The 16,029-nt window shown below is 42.5% G+C and overlaps 1 protein-coding gene across 2 annotated transcripts; it reads right to left on the reverse strand.

Annotated features, from left to right (window-relative positions):
- Positions 1-264: 264 nt before the first annotated feature.
- elmod1 (ELMO/CED-12 domain containing 1) lies at positions 265-13,426 on the reverse strand. Of its 2 annotated transcripts, none has more exons than XM_086161063.1 (11): positions 13,277-13,426; positions 12,926-12,996; positions 10,003-10,148; positions 9,427-9,455; positions 8,704-8,801; positions 8,502-8,631; positions 8,277-8,410; positions 8,089-8,157; positions 4,935-4,985; positions 2,987-3,120; positions 265-2,179 (listed from the first exon to the last, which is right to left on the reverse strand). In XM_086161063.1, exons 2-11 carry the CDS (start codon positions 12,940-12,942, stop codon positions 2,004-2,006), a joined length of 984 nt encoding a protein of 327 aa, XP_086017189.1. In that variant the 5' UTR covers positions 12,943-12,996; positions 13,277-13,426; the 3' UTR covers positions 265-2,003. The 2 variants fall into 2 exon arrangements, with proteins under 2 accessions (XP_086017189.1, XP_086017190.1); XM_086161064.1 differs by having other exon boundaries at positions 12,926-12,999; positions 13,277-13,415.
- Positions 13,427-16,029: the final 2,603 nt, after the last annotated feature.

The raw sequence follows: 16,029 nt of genomic DNA on the forward strand, positions 1-16,029 counted from the left end.
GCTACTGTAAGCAGCTGCAGTCTGCGGCTAGTTTTCCATTTTTTGCACAAGTGCATTTATATTCTTTATTTTCCGATACTTTGCATGCCACTGTTTTAACGTATAATATTCATAACCTAGCTACCTCTGCTACACTGTCCACTTCCTGCTGCGTAAATTGATATATCACAATTATGGGACAAAAAAAAGGAACATTCTCTCATGACCTGTAGCATTTCGTGGAGAGAGCAACTGTGATAGGAAAAAAAATAAATAAAAATCCTGTTCTATTTGAGATTTGTTTTTTATTCGTGGTCTCAAAAGTACAGCACGGACAAATGAAGCACAATATCAGGTACTTTTACTGGACAATACAGTGTCACCGGAGTGAGATTTTAAAAAATGACCATCATGCAGCTCTCGGAGGCAGTTCAGAAGATAGATCTACAGCAGCAGCATCTACATTATTATTATAATTATAATCATATTATTATCATTAAAATCCACTAATCACTGATTATTCACCGATTTGTTCAATAGTGCAAAGCTGACCAAAGCAAATGGCGAGCAAGGGGGTGACATTCACCAACATCCAAAGAATCAAAAGCACAAGAGTAAAACAGAAAACATTCACGTCGATCCGACGAAGATTTTTTTTTTTTTTTCCCCGCGTGCACGTGCACGTGTGCGGGTTGAGGAGGAGGGCAAGAAGAACTGCTGATGCGATGCAAACAAAAAAGGTGCGACTCAGAGCTGAGATGGTAATCAGATGATGAGGGTGTCTGTTGGGGGGGCGTGTGTGTGTGTGTGTGTGGGTTGGGGGGAGACACAACCGCAAACCTCACCACAAGTTTTAAAAAAAGGGCTTTAGTACATGAAATATATAAATAAAGTCAAGAAGCTGCTTTGAACTCTATAAGATTGGATGTGATAAACTTTTAGAAACTGGCTTTAGTACAAGGTTTTTCTAACATTCTTCAAAAGTACATCGTATTGAGTATGTTTTACATTTGCAGATCATTTCCGATTTCTTCAGATGGTGCATTGACTGACTGATCAACGCCACCGATTTTTTTTCCCGCTACTTCCAAGGGTCAATTCAATCAACGTCGAAAATTCCAGCTCTGAGTCGTAGAACCAAACAGGCACACGCGGTGCAAATAAAAATAAAACGAGCGTACATTTATTGCTTTGGCTGATCGAAACGGCGGAGACAATCAATGACGACTGAAAGAAGAGTGGAACAATCAGAAAGGTGAGAAACATTCGTGAGAGAATCTGAGAAACCGAAAAAAAAAAAGTCCGACATCCCCACATCCGGCGCAATTTGGCAAAGAGACGACGACATCTACGCGACAAGTCTCTTAACTCCTTTAAAAATACAAAAATGTTCGATTCAGTTGCACGTCGGGAGCCTCGCCGTCCGGCAAATGTGACAGAAATCTGAGAAATGGCCTCTTGATACACGTGTCACACATTGGCAGCATAACACCTGTGTTATTTCACGCGTGTTACTGCATCTCAATGTTAACGACGGACGAGAAAGGCCATTTCACCTTTTTTCCCGCTCTGTCACGCCGCCTCGCTGGCGATTCATGCGCTGCAACCCTAGAACAAAGAACTGCTTTCTCGGAAATTTTGGTTTTGAACTGAGGCGTAAAAAGGCTGAGATACAATCGTGACTCGTTAAAGCAACAGCGACGATGACTGGATGGCGGCAGGTGGGGTGGAGGAGGGGTCAGGGGTCAGGGGTCAGGGGGATTCCTCATGCACTGCTTAAGTTGCTATGGTCATCTCTGATGCTGGTGGTCCTGCATTGCAAAAAAGGCCCCATGGGCAGTGTGTGTGTGTGTGTGTGTGTGTGCATGTATCTGTGGCAAGCTGTCGGCAGTGATGTAACATGGCATGAGTTGGGATGAGTGGGGCGAGGAGGAGGAGGAGGAGCCTCCACCGGAAATATCCGAACATCAAGGGTGATCTGAATTTTAACAGTGGGGGGGTCAAAGGTTAGTGCGGGGGGAGGTTTAGAGGTTGACCAGGTGAAGGTCGGACGCGGAGAAGTGGGGGCACAGAGCCATGTCGGGGTTCTTCAGCTGCCGCAGGATCCGGCGGTGGAACTTGGAGCGGACCCTGTTGAACTCCATGATGTCGCTGGGATCCTCCTCCACCCAGAAGAGGTGGAACTCCTGCATTAGGTAACCTGTCGCAAGGACATGTTTGACATCGACGCTGATAAATCAGACAGGAACGTGAAGAAGTTAAAAAGAAGTTAAAATTCTGATGCTTTGGTTGCTCAGACGAGATATTATGAATCTGTGTATCAGAATGTCCTCTAATTTGGTCTGCAGGAACAATGGAAGAGAATCATACATGATTGGGAAATAAATTGATAATTGCAGTTGATCATTGAGTCGCTGCAGCTTCAACATTATTCCAAGGGGTCCAACATGCACTTGAGATGCAACAAATTTTGAAAAAAAATTTGAATTGTAATTGTTCATGGGAGTTTGTTTGTTATCATGGTTATTTCCTTGCTCAGCCTCTACGCTCCTAGGACGCAAGGCTACTTGTGGCCCCTTGGGGTTTATAAAAATACATCAGCACCCATCCTCATCATTTACCAACAAACCTGGAGAAGTGTCGATTTTCAGGGTGCAGCATCAGTGGATGAAAGCGATTTCTCATTCACAAAAGAAAAATATGGAAAATGCATTTTTTATTTGCAGATGCTAGTGCTATTTTTATTGTTAATTAGAGATCATTTGTGGGTGTCCCTCCCAACACTCATACTCCCTCTGTCTCAATCACACTCCTGCTTTCCACCTCTCTGCCCTTTTCTCACTGTCTTGCCCTTTCTGACCTAACTGGTCACGGCAGAAGGCCACCCACATTAAGCCGTGATCTGTCTGTGAAAGGCGGAGGAAAGATTCACTGGACACCTACGTTGTTTGGCGCCTTATTAATAAAAATGGACTAAAAATGGAACGGAGAAAGAAAAAGAACTCACAGAAGGTCTGCTGGAAGTGTACAAGACTGGGGACCTCGGGGGCCACATTGTACAGGTGGGTCTTGAGGGCCCCGCTCACTAGGAGGGAGTAGGCCAGGTCGGTGATGTTGATGCCCACGATAGCAAATGAATAGCTGGCGGGGGTGGAGAACAACATATTAGGATTTCATATATATATATATATATATATATATATATATATATATATATATATATGTATATCGCATTCGTTGCGGGGGTTACATTCTAGAAAAGCTGCAAAAAAAAAAAAAACAGAATCTGCAAAGTCGAAGCTTCTCCCTTGTTTTAACATGGTCAGGATCTTCCTCTGCTGCTTAGGTTCGGTGCCAGATACTTTAAAAGGTGCAGACCTTTTGGCATCATAATTTATTTCAATAAAATAAAAACTCACACAAACATAATACCATTGAGTAAGACCGTGAGTAGCGATTGCATCGATGTGAAACAGACAGGGCGGGATGCTGAATGAGTGTTATGCGCAGGACACGCAGCGAAGGATGCTACAGTCACTGAGCCAATCATAACCCAGGATACGGAACGCCATGCTCTGGTTGATTGTCACCCAAAAAAAGGCTTAGTTTACCGTGAAAATAATTGGAATAATAAATATATTGCAGAGACCTTGCAGCAATGGTGACTGTTCACAGTTCTGTGATTTCCTACTGGCCGGGAATTTGTGGGTGTAAGAGTACGAGAGGAGTGGAGGTTAATGTGAGCTGTTTTTGTCGTGGGTGTAGAGGCGGGGGGGGTTGGAGTAACTGTTCTTAAAAAAAAAAAAAAAAAAAGTTTGTTCATCACCCTTGAACCCACCATTACGATATGAAACTATATTTATACCAAAAAATCCCCTTGCTATAGCAAAAATCAGCAATATAAATTTAGATATTAAAAAATATGCAAAACTGTGAAACCGGGAAAGGTGAACCACAATATGGTGGGCAACTACAGCATTATGTGACTGGTTTTCCCTCTTTTCTGTTAACTTATGACTTATATTTAACTACTTGACACTTTTCCATGGCGACGTTACATTTGTAAGTCTGTTCCAATAAGGTTGGATATGAACAACTGCAGCACTGGCCCCGGATACACAACAGACATTGTAAATTCTAAATTCATGTGTTGAATATAATAGCCCACGGCTTCCGCCTCACAGCTAAAATGTTTGCGGTTCGATTCCAACAGGAGGGCCTTTCTTAGTCGTCCCCTGTTGATCACAGGGCCACATATAGACTTGCAACTCATTCATTCATACATCATGTAGAGACATTCAGGCATTCATACAGACGATGGAGCACACAGACACTCTTGTAAACTTGGAAAACCCCGGACCCTGTCAGGATGAAACCAGGGACTTTCCTGTACTGTGGATCTTCTTGTGGCAAAAAGCACTAACCACTGCATAGCAATAAATAATGTAGAGTTAATATAAAGAACACCAGGATCTGGTCAGGAGTAACAACATCCAGCTGATTGGATAGAAGAGTCAATGGCAATGCATTAGAATCAGAAACTGATTTTTTTTTCCCCCTTTTTTTTTTAAGTTACACAGCTGCATCCCCTTGTCTCCTCTAAAACTTCAACAAACCAGGTGAAGTTTGGCTCTTCCAGGAAACTAGAGCAAGGAGCTTTTCATGAAATCCGGTGGAAATTTAGATAATTTTAACCTAAGAATCCCCACCGGGCAGCTGAGGCACCACTGATCAGAGAAGGAAATGACTTGTCCTTTACTGATGGTGTTAGCAGATCTATGTGCATTTTTTTTTTTAAAAAAGAAAAGGGTGTTGGGAGTCAGTGCTGCAGGCAGCAGGCCGGAAGAGCGGCAGGATACGCTGCGGTTAATCACTACCTATACCTTCACATAAACAACCACAGAAAAGGTTAAGACCGCACCGCTTCAGTAGCGGTATGTGTGCGGGACACCTACCCGATGGCTTTGTCGAGGTTCTTCTGTTCCCATTCGGGCTTGTTTACATCACTGTGAAAACACACACACACCGAATCACCATCCATATGCATAATTAGTCCACAACCTTTTGAAAAACCAAATGCGCAACAGGAATTTTCGAGCTCTTAATAATATAAGCATAACAAGAACATTTGCCTATGAAAAGTTTTCTTAATTTTGATAATCACAATCTCGGCCTGCTGACATTTTCATTAACAAAAACTAAATTAAATGGGTATAGGATTACGTCCCAAGCTTGGTAACTATGTATCATTCTCTCTGTCTTGCTGTCATGTTTATTAGGTCTTGTTTAAAAAAAAAACACTTATCCATTTGATTCATTGTGTTTAATAAATCGCATTTTAATCCCATCTCACTATTTGACACAAGAAAGTTATTTTTTGTGAAGAATGAATCGATACCCGTGAGCTTCAACGTCAAAATCTTATTTAATTCCCCATGAGTCTCCTACAAAGATCACTGGATGAGAACTGGAAACACATTTGTGTCTCTTCATCCTCAAACAGCAGCTGGATTTGTATTTGACATTGTCTTTCTAGGCGGCAATTCGTAATTCTCATTAGCTGAATCGATGTGGAGCGCCTCCTGGAACCCCGGATCGTCTACAACAGTCCGTAGCGATCTACCTCACCAGCGGATTGGTCGATTTATCAGACGTTGACTCAGACGTCTTGTGTCTGGATTTGAGCCCCGACGTGCGCACGAGTTTTAACTGGTCGACACTGAAGATGATATTTTCCCCACTAAATTTAGCGTTAGAAACCTGCATGCTAACCCCAATATACCCAGCATTGTGATGGTAACGGAAGGTACAGGTGCTTCTGTGATACACAAACCCCTTCCTACGTAAATATCAAACAAAAGCATTTTTGTTTTAACGTCCATCTTTATTATATTTTAATTTCATCTCAACCATCTTAGGCTCTCCCGCCTCATCACGTTAATCCAGCTGTGTAATCTGTCCTCCATGGAACAAGAGCACTGAGAAACGTCCTGCAGTGCAAATTAAAATGCGATTAAAATGCGTTAATTTTCTTATCTTTTTCTGTAATTCATTCATTTAAAGTCCCAGCCCTAATTTTTATGTAATACAACACAGCCGCTTATTAAATTGCACTACGTAACTTTCTCTGTGCAGTTGAATTAAACGAATTAAACTCAATACAGCAGGATATTGAGCCGAGACACATGCAATTTAGATTTAGTAAAAAGCATTGCGGCTCCCTGTATCATCTGCCTCTTAGTATTCAGCCCTTGCTGTTTTTAAGCTGCTGTTCATACCACCTGAATGCGTGCAAAACCCAGGGCGAAAGAGCGGCGAAACAATGGCAGAAGCAGGTAGATGAGAGCGAGTACCTTCTGCAAGTGCTCCTACAGTGCATGTGAGAGACGGCATGGTTCGACAGTGAGGTGAAGGAGAGAAAGAAAGAGTCTTCATTTGTGAAATGGCACAGCTCACTGAGACGCTGATGGCAAACAATACAAGCAGCAGCAGTCAATTAAAAGGTGACAGTGGATGAGATCGAGTTGAAAAAGTGAATACAATCGAGCAGTTACTGACAGAGGAACACAGGGCTTGTGGTATAATATTAGCTTTTTCGCTCCCACGCGAAATCTCGCGGCCACAAGTTGCTCAAAGGAGACAAAAACCTAGCCTCTAATGAATACAGTGGAACCTTGACTTATGAGTTGAATTCAAATTTCCCCATTAAAAGAATTGAAGTTCTATTAATCTGTTGTTTTTGATACGCATTTTCTGACATAACAACGCCCATCCATCTTCTAGCCGCTTTTCCGGAGTCAGGTCGTGGGGGCCACAGCCGGAGCAGTGAGGCCCAGACCTCCTTCTCCCCTGCCACATGGTCCACCTCCTCTGGGCGACCCCAAGGTGTTCCCAGGCCAGCGTGGTCTTCCCCGTGGTCTCCTCCCAGATGGACATGCCCGGAATACCTCCCCCAGGAGGCATCCTGACCGGATGCCCGAGCCACCTCATCTGACTCCTCTCTATGCGAAGTAGCAGCGGCTCTACTCCGAGCTCCTACCAGGAGACCAAACTTCTCACCCTATCTCTCAGGGAGAGTCCAGCCACCTTGCGGAGGAAACCCATTTCAGCCGCTTGCATCCATGATGTTGTTCTTCTGATCATTACCCACAGCTTGTGACCAATGGCGAGGGTGGTAGATGGACCGGTAAATTGAGAGCTTCGCCTTTTGGCTCAGCTCCCTCTTCACCACGACAGACTGGTACAGAATTCGCACCGCTGCAGAAACCGCACCGATCCACCTGTCGATCTCCCGCTCCTTCCCTCACTCGTGAACAAGATCCCAAGATACTTTAACTCCTCCACATGGGGCAGGACCTCTTCCCCGACCCGGAATGGGCATTCCACCCGTTTCCAGTTGAGCATCATGGTCTCAGATTTTGAGGTGGTGATACTCATCCCGGCCGCTTCACATTCATCTGCGAACCACCCCAGTGAGAGCTGGAGATCATGGCCTGATGAAGCCAACAGAACCACATCATCCGACAAAAAGCAGAGTCTCCATCCTGCGGCCACCAAACCGGATCCCCCCCCCCCGATGTCCTGGCTGTGTCTAGAAATTCTGCCCATGAAAGTTATACAATTTCATCTCTTCATGGACAAGTTGAAAACACAAACACACTTCGCACATATTTTAGCTGATTTTCACAGAGCTACCTCGTGGCGAGCAGCGCGTTCGACGGTTTTTAAATGCCACTTCGATCTCGGCTTGTACCACGAGGCAAAAAAAAAAAAAAATAGAATTAAGGACGGTTTCTATGTCAAGGTTCCACTCTATTCTTTGGAAAACTGATGTTTGATTTGGACGTCTTCTTGAGAAATCTGTTAAGACAACTTGTGGATTTTATTCAGATTATTTAAAAAAAATGCAAGATTGGACTTTCTTTAAAGTTCTTAACATCACTAAGGCAACATATTAGTAGTTTTATTCATATGACATTTGTCCGGAATATTCCCAGACTTGCTGAGATGTTCTACCAGAACAGCATGTGTTCCTCTGATGCGTCCATGCAATCGTATATAAAAGCTGAGAGAGAAGGGGAGGACTGGGGGTTGGGAGGGGCGCCATACTTGTGCTTGGGTTTCAGGGAGTCGTGGAGCATCTGCAGAGCTGTCGCCTTGTCGTGTTCGGCAAAATACCTGCAAAGACAAACATTGGCAGCTTTAAAAAGATTGGGGAAAAAAAGAAAACTGCTGTTTCAGGACTTCATCCGAGGAAACGAGTGTTTGACAGAGGGGGAGGAGGACGGCGTGCTCACAGCAGGTTGTGGAGGCCCAGCAGGCCCATCCCCCTGAAGTCCGTCTTGGGATCGCTGCCTTGGAAACCGATTTCGCACCACTGTTTAGAGATACGGCTGGTGAGAGGTGTATCGGTGCGGAGCTCCTTCCATAGCTGCAATGAGTGAAATGAGTCATTTACCCTTTTTCACCGAAAAGGTGAAAGCAGAGACAAGATCCACAGCGCTCCTCTGCCACCTCATTACCTTCATCAGCATTTCCTCGTGCTCCGGGTTTTCGCAGTCGTACGGTTCCCTGCGTAGCTTCTCCACCTCTGCCACAAGACTCCTGTACCCCACAATCTGCAGCAGACTGGCCTGCAGGGAGATGCCCAGCCTGGGGAGATGCAGGCATGTTGTCAAACATACACTCATGAGTGTGAGAGAAACATTTCGCCAGATATCTCACTGTGGGTTGGTATCGGGGTTGATCCTCTTTAGAGCCATTATGTCGTCGATGGTCTTCTCCACTTTATCTGGGTGGACGCTGAGGGCCGTATGGAGCAGCTGGAAAAGGCAGAGAAAACACGTAAAATAAAGAAATATTCAAGGCCAGCACACATCTTAAAATACACATAATTACCATATCAACAGCTGTGCAACCCTAATAATATTCACCATATGCTAAATACTGTGTTTTCCTTCCTTCTGAGGATCCCAGTTGGATTGCGTGTGTCTTCATTTGTCCGAAATTCCAAATTCACCACCCCCAACATCACCGTACTATATAGCGGTTATGAATAATAAGCTGTATGGAGCATGGTATTCTATTGGTTTTAATGCAATTTGAGAGGTTCTCTATGTGCCATACATGCACATATAGTCCATGCAAGCAAGATCCATTAGCTTTGTTTTATGCATGGAAGCAAAAATTGGCTAAATTTGTAGCATCCAAGCTGCAAGAATAAACGTGAAATTATGTAATTACTAATTTGATTGAGGGTCGGGTAAAGTAGCATTGGCGTCATTCTTTATGCTGTTTGCGCTTATAGCAGAAGCTAACTGAGTGCTAGCTTTAAACTGGTTGCACAGTAAACTTGGGAGCTGTTTTGAAACAAAAGTAGACATTTGTCAACATAAGGCATTTGTTAGGAGCTAGAACATCAATATTTTACGAGTGCCCGGACCTTACCTCTTTCTTGGAATACCTCAGGGATGACTCTGAAAAGAAAGAGTAGTATTAGATGTGTGAAAAGGAAATAAGGTGGCCCCCATATTGTGAGGCCAGTGAAAACAAGAAGAGGTGGCTTTCTTTCTGCCAAGGGGAATTTTTCATCATATCATTATCAATTCGTATTGAACGTTATCATACTGGTGATCTTTTCCCGGGATGGAGAAAGAAAAATCAGAAATGGCTTCTGGCTCTTTGCTCGAGCTGTGAGCAGCCTCACAAGATGGCGCCGCCTCCTCATTCACGTTGCATAATTCAAGCCAGGTTTAGTTTTCCATCGAGTACCTGGATTATGTAATGTTTGTTTTCAGCCAAACAAATCAAAAGAATAAAATCAATATTACAATAGGTCATAAAATATTAGAATTTATACTATACATTTAAGGGACATTTATCCACCAATTTAGAGAGGCCTATGAATAAATATACAAGTCAATGGGGAACAGTGGTTTCAGTGGTTTGAACACTGTTGCCATAGAAACATTTACATCAACATCTGGCTCCTCCTGCATCCAAGTAGCTCCTGCGAAATCCTACCTATCTTGAGGGTCCTGCGAGCCCCATGTTTGTTGTTGTAGCAGATCCGCTGCAACTCGCAGCGGCCCGTGAACTTCCTGACGACAAACTTCAGACCGCGCCAAAGACATTTACAGTAGAGGAACACAAAGAACTGGGTCACCACTCTGGAGACGAGAAGAGGGGAAGAATTAGACCGATTAGACTGATAGAAGGAGGGACAGATGGATGACAGAGCATTACTTTGCGACCTTTTAAACCAAGGGGCAGCAGTATGTGTCCCTATTCCATGATAATAAGAGCTCATGACAATAAAGGCTACATCAACTATATCTGCAACTTATAACTTGGTCAACAAATCAAATCAACAATAAATTACTGGAAAATTAGCCACTACAGAAAATTATTTGCTTTTTTAAGCCTTAAAAATTAGAACTTTTTTTTTTTTTTTTTTTTTTTAAAGGTGAAAATATGAACTAATTTGAACTAACATAAATTCAACATTTTTCACATTTGGCTTATTTTTATATTTTTACTAAAGTGTGAAAATAAACAAGTCAAGGGAATGTTGTCTGTGCTGTTGGGATGAATTTTATTTGGAAATTAGCTGAGGTTGATACGGGCAAGGTAATTTCAACTTAAATGAAGTCAACCAGAGATCCTCTTTGATTGAGAATGTTACTGAAAAAGCTCATTTCAGTCAAATGTCAAATCCGGCATGTACTTGAATACCTTCGAAGACGGAGAATAAGAGAGACATAGGAGGAAAAGGAGGATGAGGACACAAATAAAGAACGGAGACCGGAAAACTCTATCCGCACTTCTGGTCCACTGCTGGATCAAAGTGAGCTATTTTTAAAGGTGGTGCTGAGAAGGGAAATGGAGAGGAGCACCACGGGAATAGCAGAGTGACCCATTAAGCATCTGTGGAGACTTTACCTGCTTTACTTTGCATTGATCAGGGAAGGGGAACACCAGGAAATTATGCACAGAGCAAGAAATGGATTATTAACAAATCTGCATTTAAAATAAATAAGCAAATATATACTCCCCCAACCCCCGCCCCAAAAATAAAATTAAACCAATGTTCACAGTATGTAGGCATTTAAAAGACAGAGTAGGAAATTACTTGAAATGAGTGACACACCTGGCATACAATTTTCCATAAATTGAGTTAAATTGGAGTTGTGGAAAACATTGCATAAAATTGCTTCAAAATTTGGCACAAAAGTCTACATATGCACTGAAACTGACACTCGGTATAACTGTATATTGCAAGAAAAGGACGATTCGAGAGATCTCCATCTTGTTTCTACTTTCCCTCTGGGCTACCTCCATCTAAACCTCTCCTCCGCATTGTTTTCTCTCACACCAACTAACTTCACATCCTCTTTCGCCCCATCTATAAATCTGCACTCTAGTCATCCTCCAGACCTCCTTCAGCATCCTTAAACACAGATCTTCACCATCCCTCCTCCATACATGTCCAAACCATCTGAGCCTCTCTGACTTTGCATCTTGTTTATCATCTAATATCCAATCTGTGCTCCGGTTGTTTCGTGGACTGAAACCTGTTTTTTTTTTAATATTGTGAAATAAGATTTGTGAAATAAGAGTTTGATTTGTTTTTCTTTTTTTCTTTCCAGGAAGAAATTAGTCCCTCTGCCTGCAGAGTGAAAATCTTTTCCCTCGTCAACAGAAAGAAGGTGAGAGCAGCGCATTCCTGCAGGATTAGTTCTTCCTCCATGTCTGGATGAGACTTGCATGTCAAACAGCTCATGAAGGCTGCATGCAAATATGGCAGAGCACTGACAATTTATGGTTCATTCAATATTGACTTTTCTTTTCTAGAAAGAATTTCCTGCTGGGGTTTCTTTCTTGCAACATTTCTGTCCACATTTTAAAGGTCATTTGTGTTTATAGTTTGGGTTTTTTTGGCAGATTTTCAGGCGACACGGAATTCCCTTATGATTTATGGGTAATCAAAATAATGCTGGCCATGTTTTGATTTTTTTTATCCATCCACGATTGGCAACGGCTAGCACATTTCCACATAGTTTTCTCGATTAATTTTGATTTCTTGTTTTTGAATACATAAACATTAAGCTAGGTAGTACATGATTATTTTTGCTTTTGAATATGTACATTCATATGGATAGTTCTTTTACATTAATTTCATTGCATTTGGCAGACACTTTTATCCAAAGCGACTTACAATAGAACAGAATGAGATATATGCGTACATGTGTATATACATGGGGATGGAAGCATTACAAGTTTAGTTCAAATGTACTCCCTGCCATGATCAATGTATTGTTTAAACAAATGAAATACCTTTCTGAATTGGATTCGTTTTTGGTAAATCTTTAGAGGGCTATAACATGATTATCATTTTGGAGTGCCTGGGCGTGAAAAAAACGGATCGAAGACAAGTGACAATAATTGCCAATCGTGTGTCAAGCATTAATTGGAAATGATTAAGTGAAAACGATTCATAACAGTATAACCACTTCCAAGTGCTCATCATACACTACACTGTACTGTGTAGTGAGGACATTGTGGGTTTCACAAACCAAAAAAAAGTAAATTAAAAAAATATATAAACCCACAGCCAGTTTAGGGATAGATAAGCCAAGTTTATAAGAAAAAAAAATAAATGTAATATAAATACAATAATTCAATGAGAATTTTTTTTTTGCACGTAAATCTGTGTAATGTATGCATACATATTTGCATTTACATTCAAAATGATATGCATACATAAACAAAAATATAGGGATTATAGACAAGAGACCAGTGGGGGTTTTGTCTATGTTCTGGCGACACAGTCAAACCACAGTAACCTCTGGAAACACACACACACTAGCTGCAACTGGTGAATTTGGAATCGACGACGTGACTCCACCGCGAAGCCGCCCGCCGCGGACGGGCGGCGTGTTTTTACCTGAGGAAGTGCTTCATGTCTGCGGCCGTCTCTCTCCGGGGGCTCCGGCGGCGATGGCGCTCGGCGGCAGCCTGCGGAGTACAGGCGGGCGTGAGAGGGGAGGGGGCGGGGAGGACCGGCGCAGGCCGAGGCTCCGGAGCTGGCCGCGGTGCTGAGCGATCGATCCGTCTCGTGGAACCGGCTGCTTTCAATTCACAATTTCAACAGGATTGTTTTTGTTTCGCAAAAAATCGATGTGTTATTACATTTTTCGATCGATCGTCCGCGATTAGCGATCGAGTCCTCCATAATCCGGATAGATCCCTGAAGGTCGAGACGCGGAGCGCGTATTTTTTTGTTTGCTTTTCTTACCGATTCGAGTTTCCTTAAGACTTAGTGGGCTGAGGCTGCAGGTCCGGGTTTCTTCTTCACTCAAGATAAGCGCTGCTTTTCCTCCATGATGACCGTCACGCCGAGGATGAGGAGGTTTCAGTAGCCGCTTCAAGCTACCGATGCAGCAGCGTGAGGGTGGAGGGGAAGCGGGGGGGGCGTATCCTCTGCAGGGCCGGTCTCAGCCATCCAGGGGCCGCTGGGGCAGACAGCCTCCCCCGCAACCAACACCTTGATAAAATAAGCAAAAAAATACAAATGTAAAAAAATATACAATTTGAACAGATTACTCCAGTTAGGTATCAATACTGATAACTGAATATGAACAGAATGTTATTGATCACCATGGGGGCAGCCTCAACTCAAAGTACATAAAAATAAGCAAATATGAAAAGAAAAACATTGCACTATTAGGATTTGATATTTTATTGCACTGTTACATCCCAGCTCAGAGGGGAAGTAAAAAAAACAAGATGTAATTGTATTTAATAAATTTATTCATTATGGAAGCTTGAAAAGGAGTGCAAAGTTACAATTATAAGGAAAATGGGATGGCGGCTGCTGCTGCTGCTGCTCAAATGAAAGAAAGGAACAAAACACAAAGGGAGTCCATGTGAGAATGTTCCACTATCTGTGTCTATATGTAGAGAAACAAAATCAGAGTCAACAGCCTCAACACCCACACAGTAGTTGGGCTCCCAAACATCATGGTATCAGCATTAATAACACCATCTTTGGCCTCACAAGGTAGACCATAGCCTATCCCCTTGGCGTGCTGCACATCAGCCACCACCTTAGCTGGTTTCGTCCGCCTTTAAGAAGTCGCCACGCGGCGCTTGGCTGCAGTTGATTGGCTTCAGGTGTCCAGATTGACAACACAGAACACCTGCATGACAATTTGAGAAGCACAGAATGGGGAGAAGTAGCTGGCTATAACAGAACAGAAGGAAATTTTTGATCGAGTCCAGTGTGCAAAGCGCTCGAATTACACATTGTATATGTTTATTGACCACAGACAGGAAGGATTTCCTATGAACAGTGAGGCTACAGGAAGTGGAGACCAAGAAGTTGGAGGATTTCAAGTAGTTGTGGTCAACAGTTCAGAGCAATGGAGAGTGTGGAAAAGAGGTGAAGAGATGGGATCAAGAAGGTTGAAATGGATGAAGAAAAGTGTCAGGGATACTATGCGATAGAAGACTATCAGCCAGAATAAAAGGAAAGATGTACAAGACAGCGGTGAGACCAGTGATGCTGTATGGCCTAGAAACAGTTACAATGACAAAAAGACAGGAGGCAGAGCTGGAGGTCGCAGAGATGAAGATGTTGAGGTTCTCTTTGGGAGTGACCAGGATGGATAGGATCAGGAATGAGTCTATTAGAGGAACAACACGTTTGAAATTTTGGATAGAAGGTCACAGAAGCCAGACTGAGATGGCTGGGTTCATGTACAGAGGAGGGATAGTGAATACATTGGTAGACGGATGCTGGAATTGGAGCTGCCAGGCAGACAGTTGAGGGAAGGTTGATTCACTTTGGTGACCCCTAAAGGGAAAAGCAGAAAGAACTCCTGTATAGAACTAGCACACCATGGAGTGGGTTGGACACAGTGTTAAGACCTTCACATTGTATTGATAAATAAAAGCGCGTGTGTCACTTCCAAACCTTTTAGAGCACGTCTGTGAAGGTTCTCCGTCCTCCAATTTTTGTCGAAATCTTCTTGTATTGGCAACTGGACTTGAAGTTGTTTCACCCTTCATTCGAGAGGCCTCTTTAGTTCTGAACTGAACTTCAGAGCAATTTCAAAACGATTTCAAGTGAAGAAATTCAAGTTTGTTTGCACTTTTAGAGCAACGTATTCCAGAATTTTTTGCCGAAACCCCACAGAAGTATAAACTTTAACTATTCCGTCCATTTTCCGGCCAGAGGTGCAAAAAGTAGCCTGCTAACCACCGTGTGAATATATTTGACAACAGTGTTTACTTTGCGTATTAAAGACGTTAGATGAAATGTTAAATAATTACAGCAATCGTTATCAAATCCTAAAACTGTTATTTCGCCCATCACTAATATAAATAAAACATTAGCGTGATGGCATGGCTTTAGCAGCGGGTTCTTTGGTGCTACCTAGCAGAGACAACAATTCTAGCTCAACGCACACCTGTTGAGCTCAGTTAGCAATGACACTTGTCTCAGCCCTGCCAAATTGTAGGGTTTGCCTCCACATAAGCCTGTAAGTTGATTTATGGAAATATATGTTGATATCTTTGTTGTTAGCCAGCTATTCTGGCTCATTGTTAATTGTTTGGGAAATGTTTGTGTTCTCTGCCAGATGCTAACATCTGCTAATTTCTATTTTTTCTATGGACATTAGCACACATACAATAGCAATCTCATACTAGGGGTTTATCATTGGATTTATATGCATGTTAGCATTTACGATTAGCAGTTTATGGTAACATTAAAGGCTCAAAGCATTTAGCTTTAGATTTATGTTCCTGAATATACACGGTTAGCCTGTTATGCTAGCGTGGTACTAAGCGCTACACAGCAAATTAATCTGTTTATGAGAGTTTTATACAAAATTGTGCATTTAGCTTTAATGTATTATTTGGATTATAATATGTGTTTTAATTATAATGTAATGTAAGTTTGGCACGAAGAAAAGTTTTGTTCATCATTCAATTTCAGTTTTAATTTCATCTACTGTTCACTGTTTGTCAAGCAAGTAGGAATAA

This window comes from Fistularia commersonii, chromosome 15 (assembly GCF_037954325.1).
Source record: "Fistularia commersonii isolate RoL2024-O1a breed Wild chromosome 15, RoL_Fcom_v1.0, whole genome shotgun sequence".
NCBI classification, from domain to species: Eukaryota; Metazoa; Chordata; class Actinopteri; order Syngnathiformes; family Fistulariidae; genus Fistularia; species Fistularia commersonii.

What these genes read in the sequence shown, in the direction of transcription:
- elmod1 (XM_086161063.1), bottom strand. An exon ending in TGAGGTATTCCAAGAAAGAG is followed by an intron (nt 8,802 to 9,426) that starts GTAAGGTCCGGG and finishes TGCCTTTTCCAG; the next exon opens with CTGCTCCATACGGCCCTCAG. An exon ending in AACCCCGATACCAACCCACA is followed by an intron (nt 8,632 to 8,703) that starts GTGAGATATCTG and finishes GCATCTCCCCAG; the next exon opens with GCTGGGCATCTCCCTGCAGG.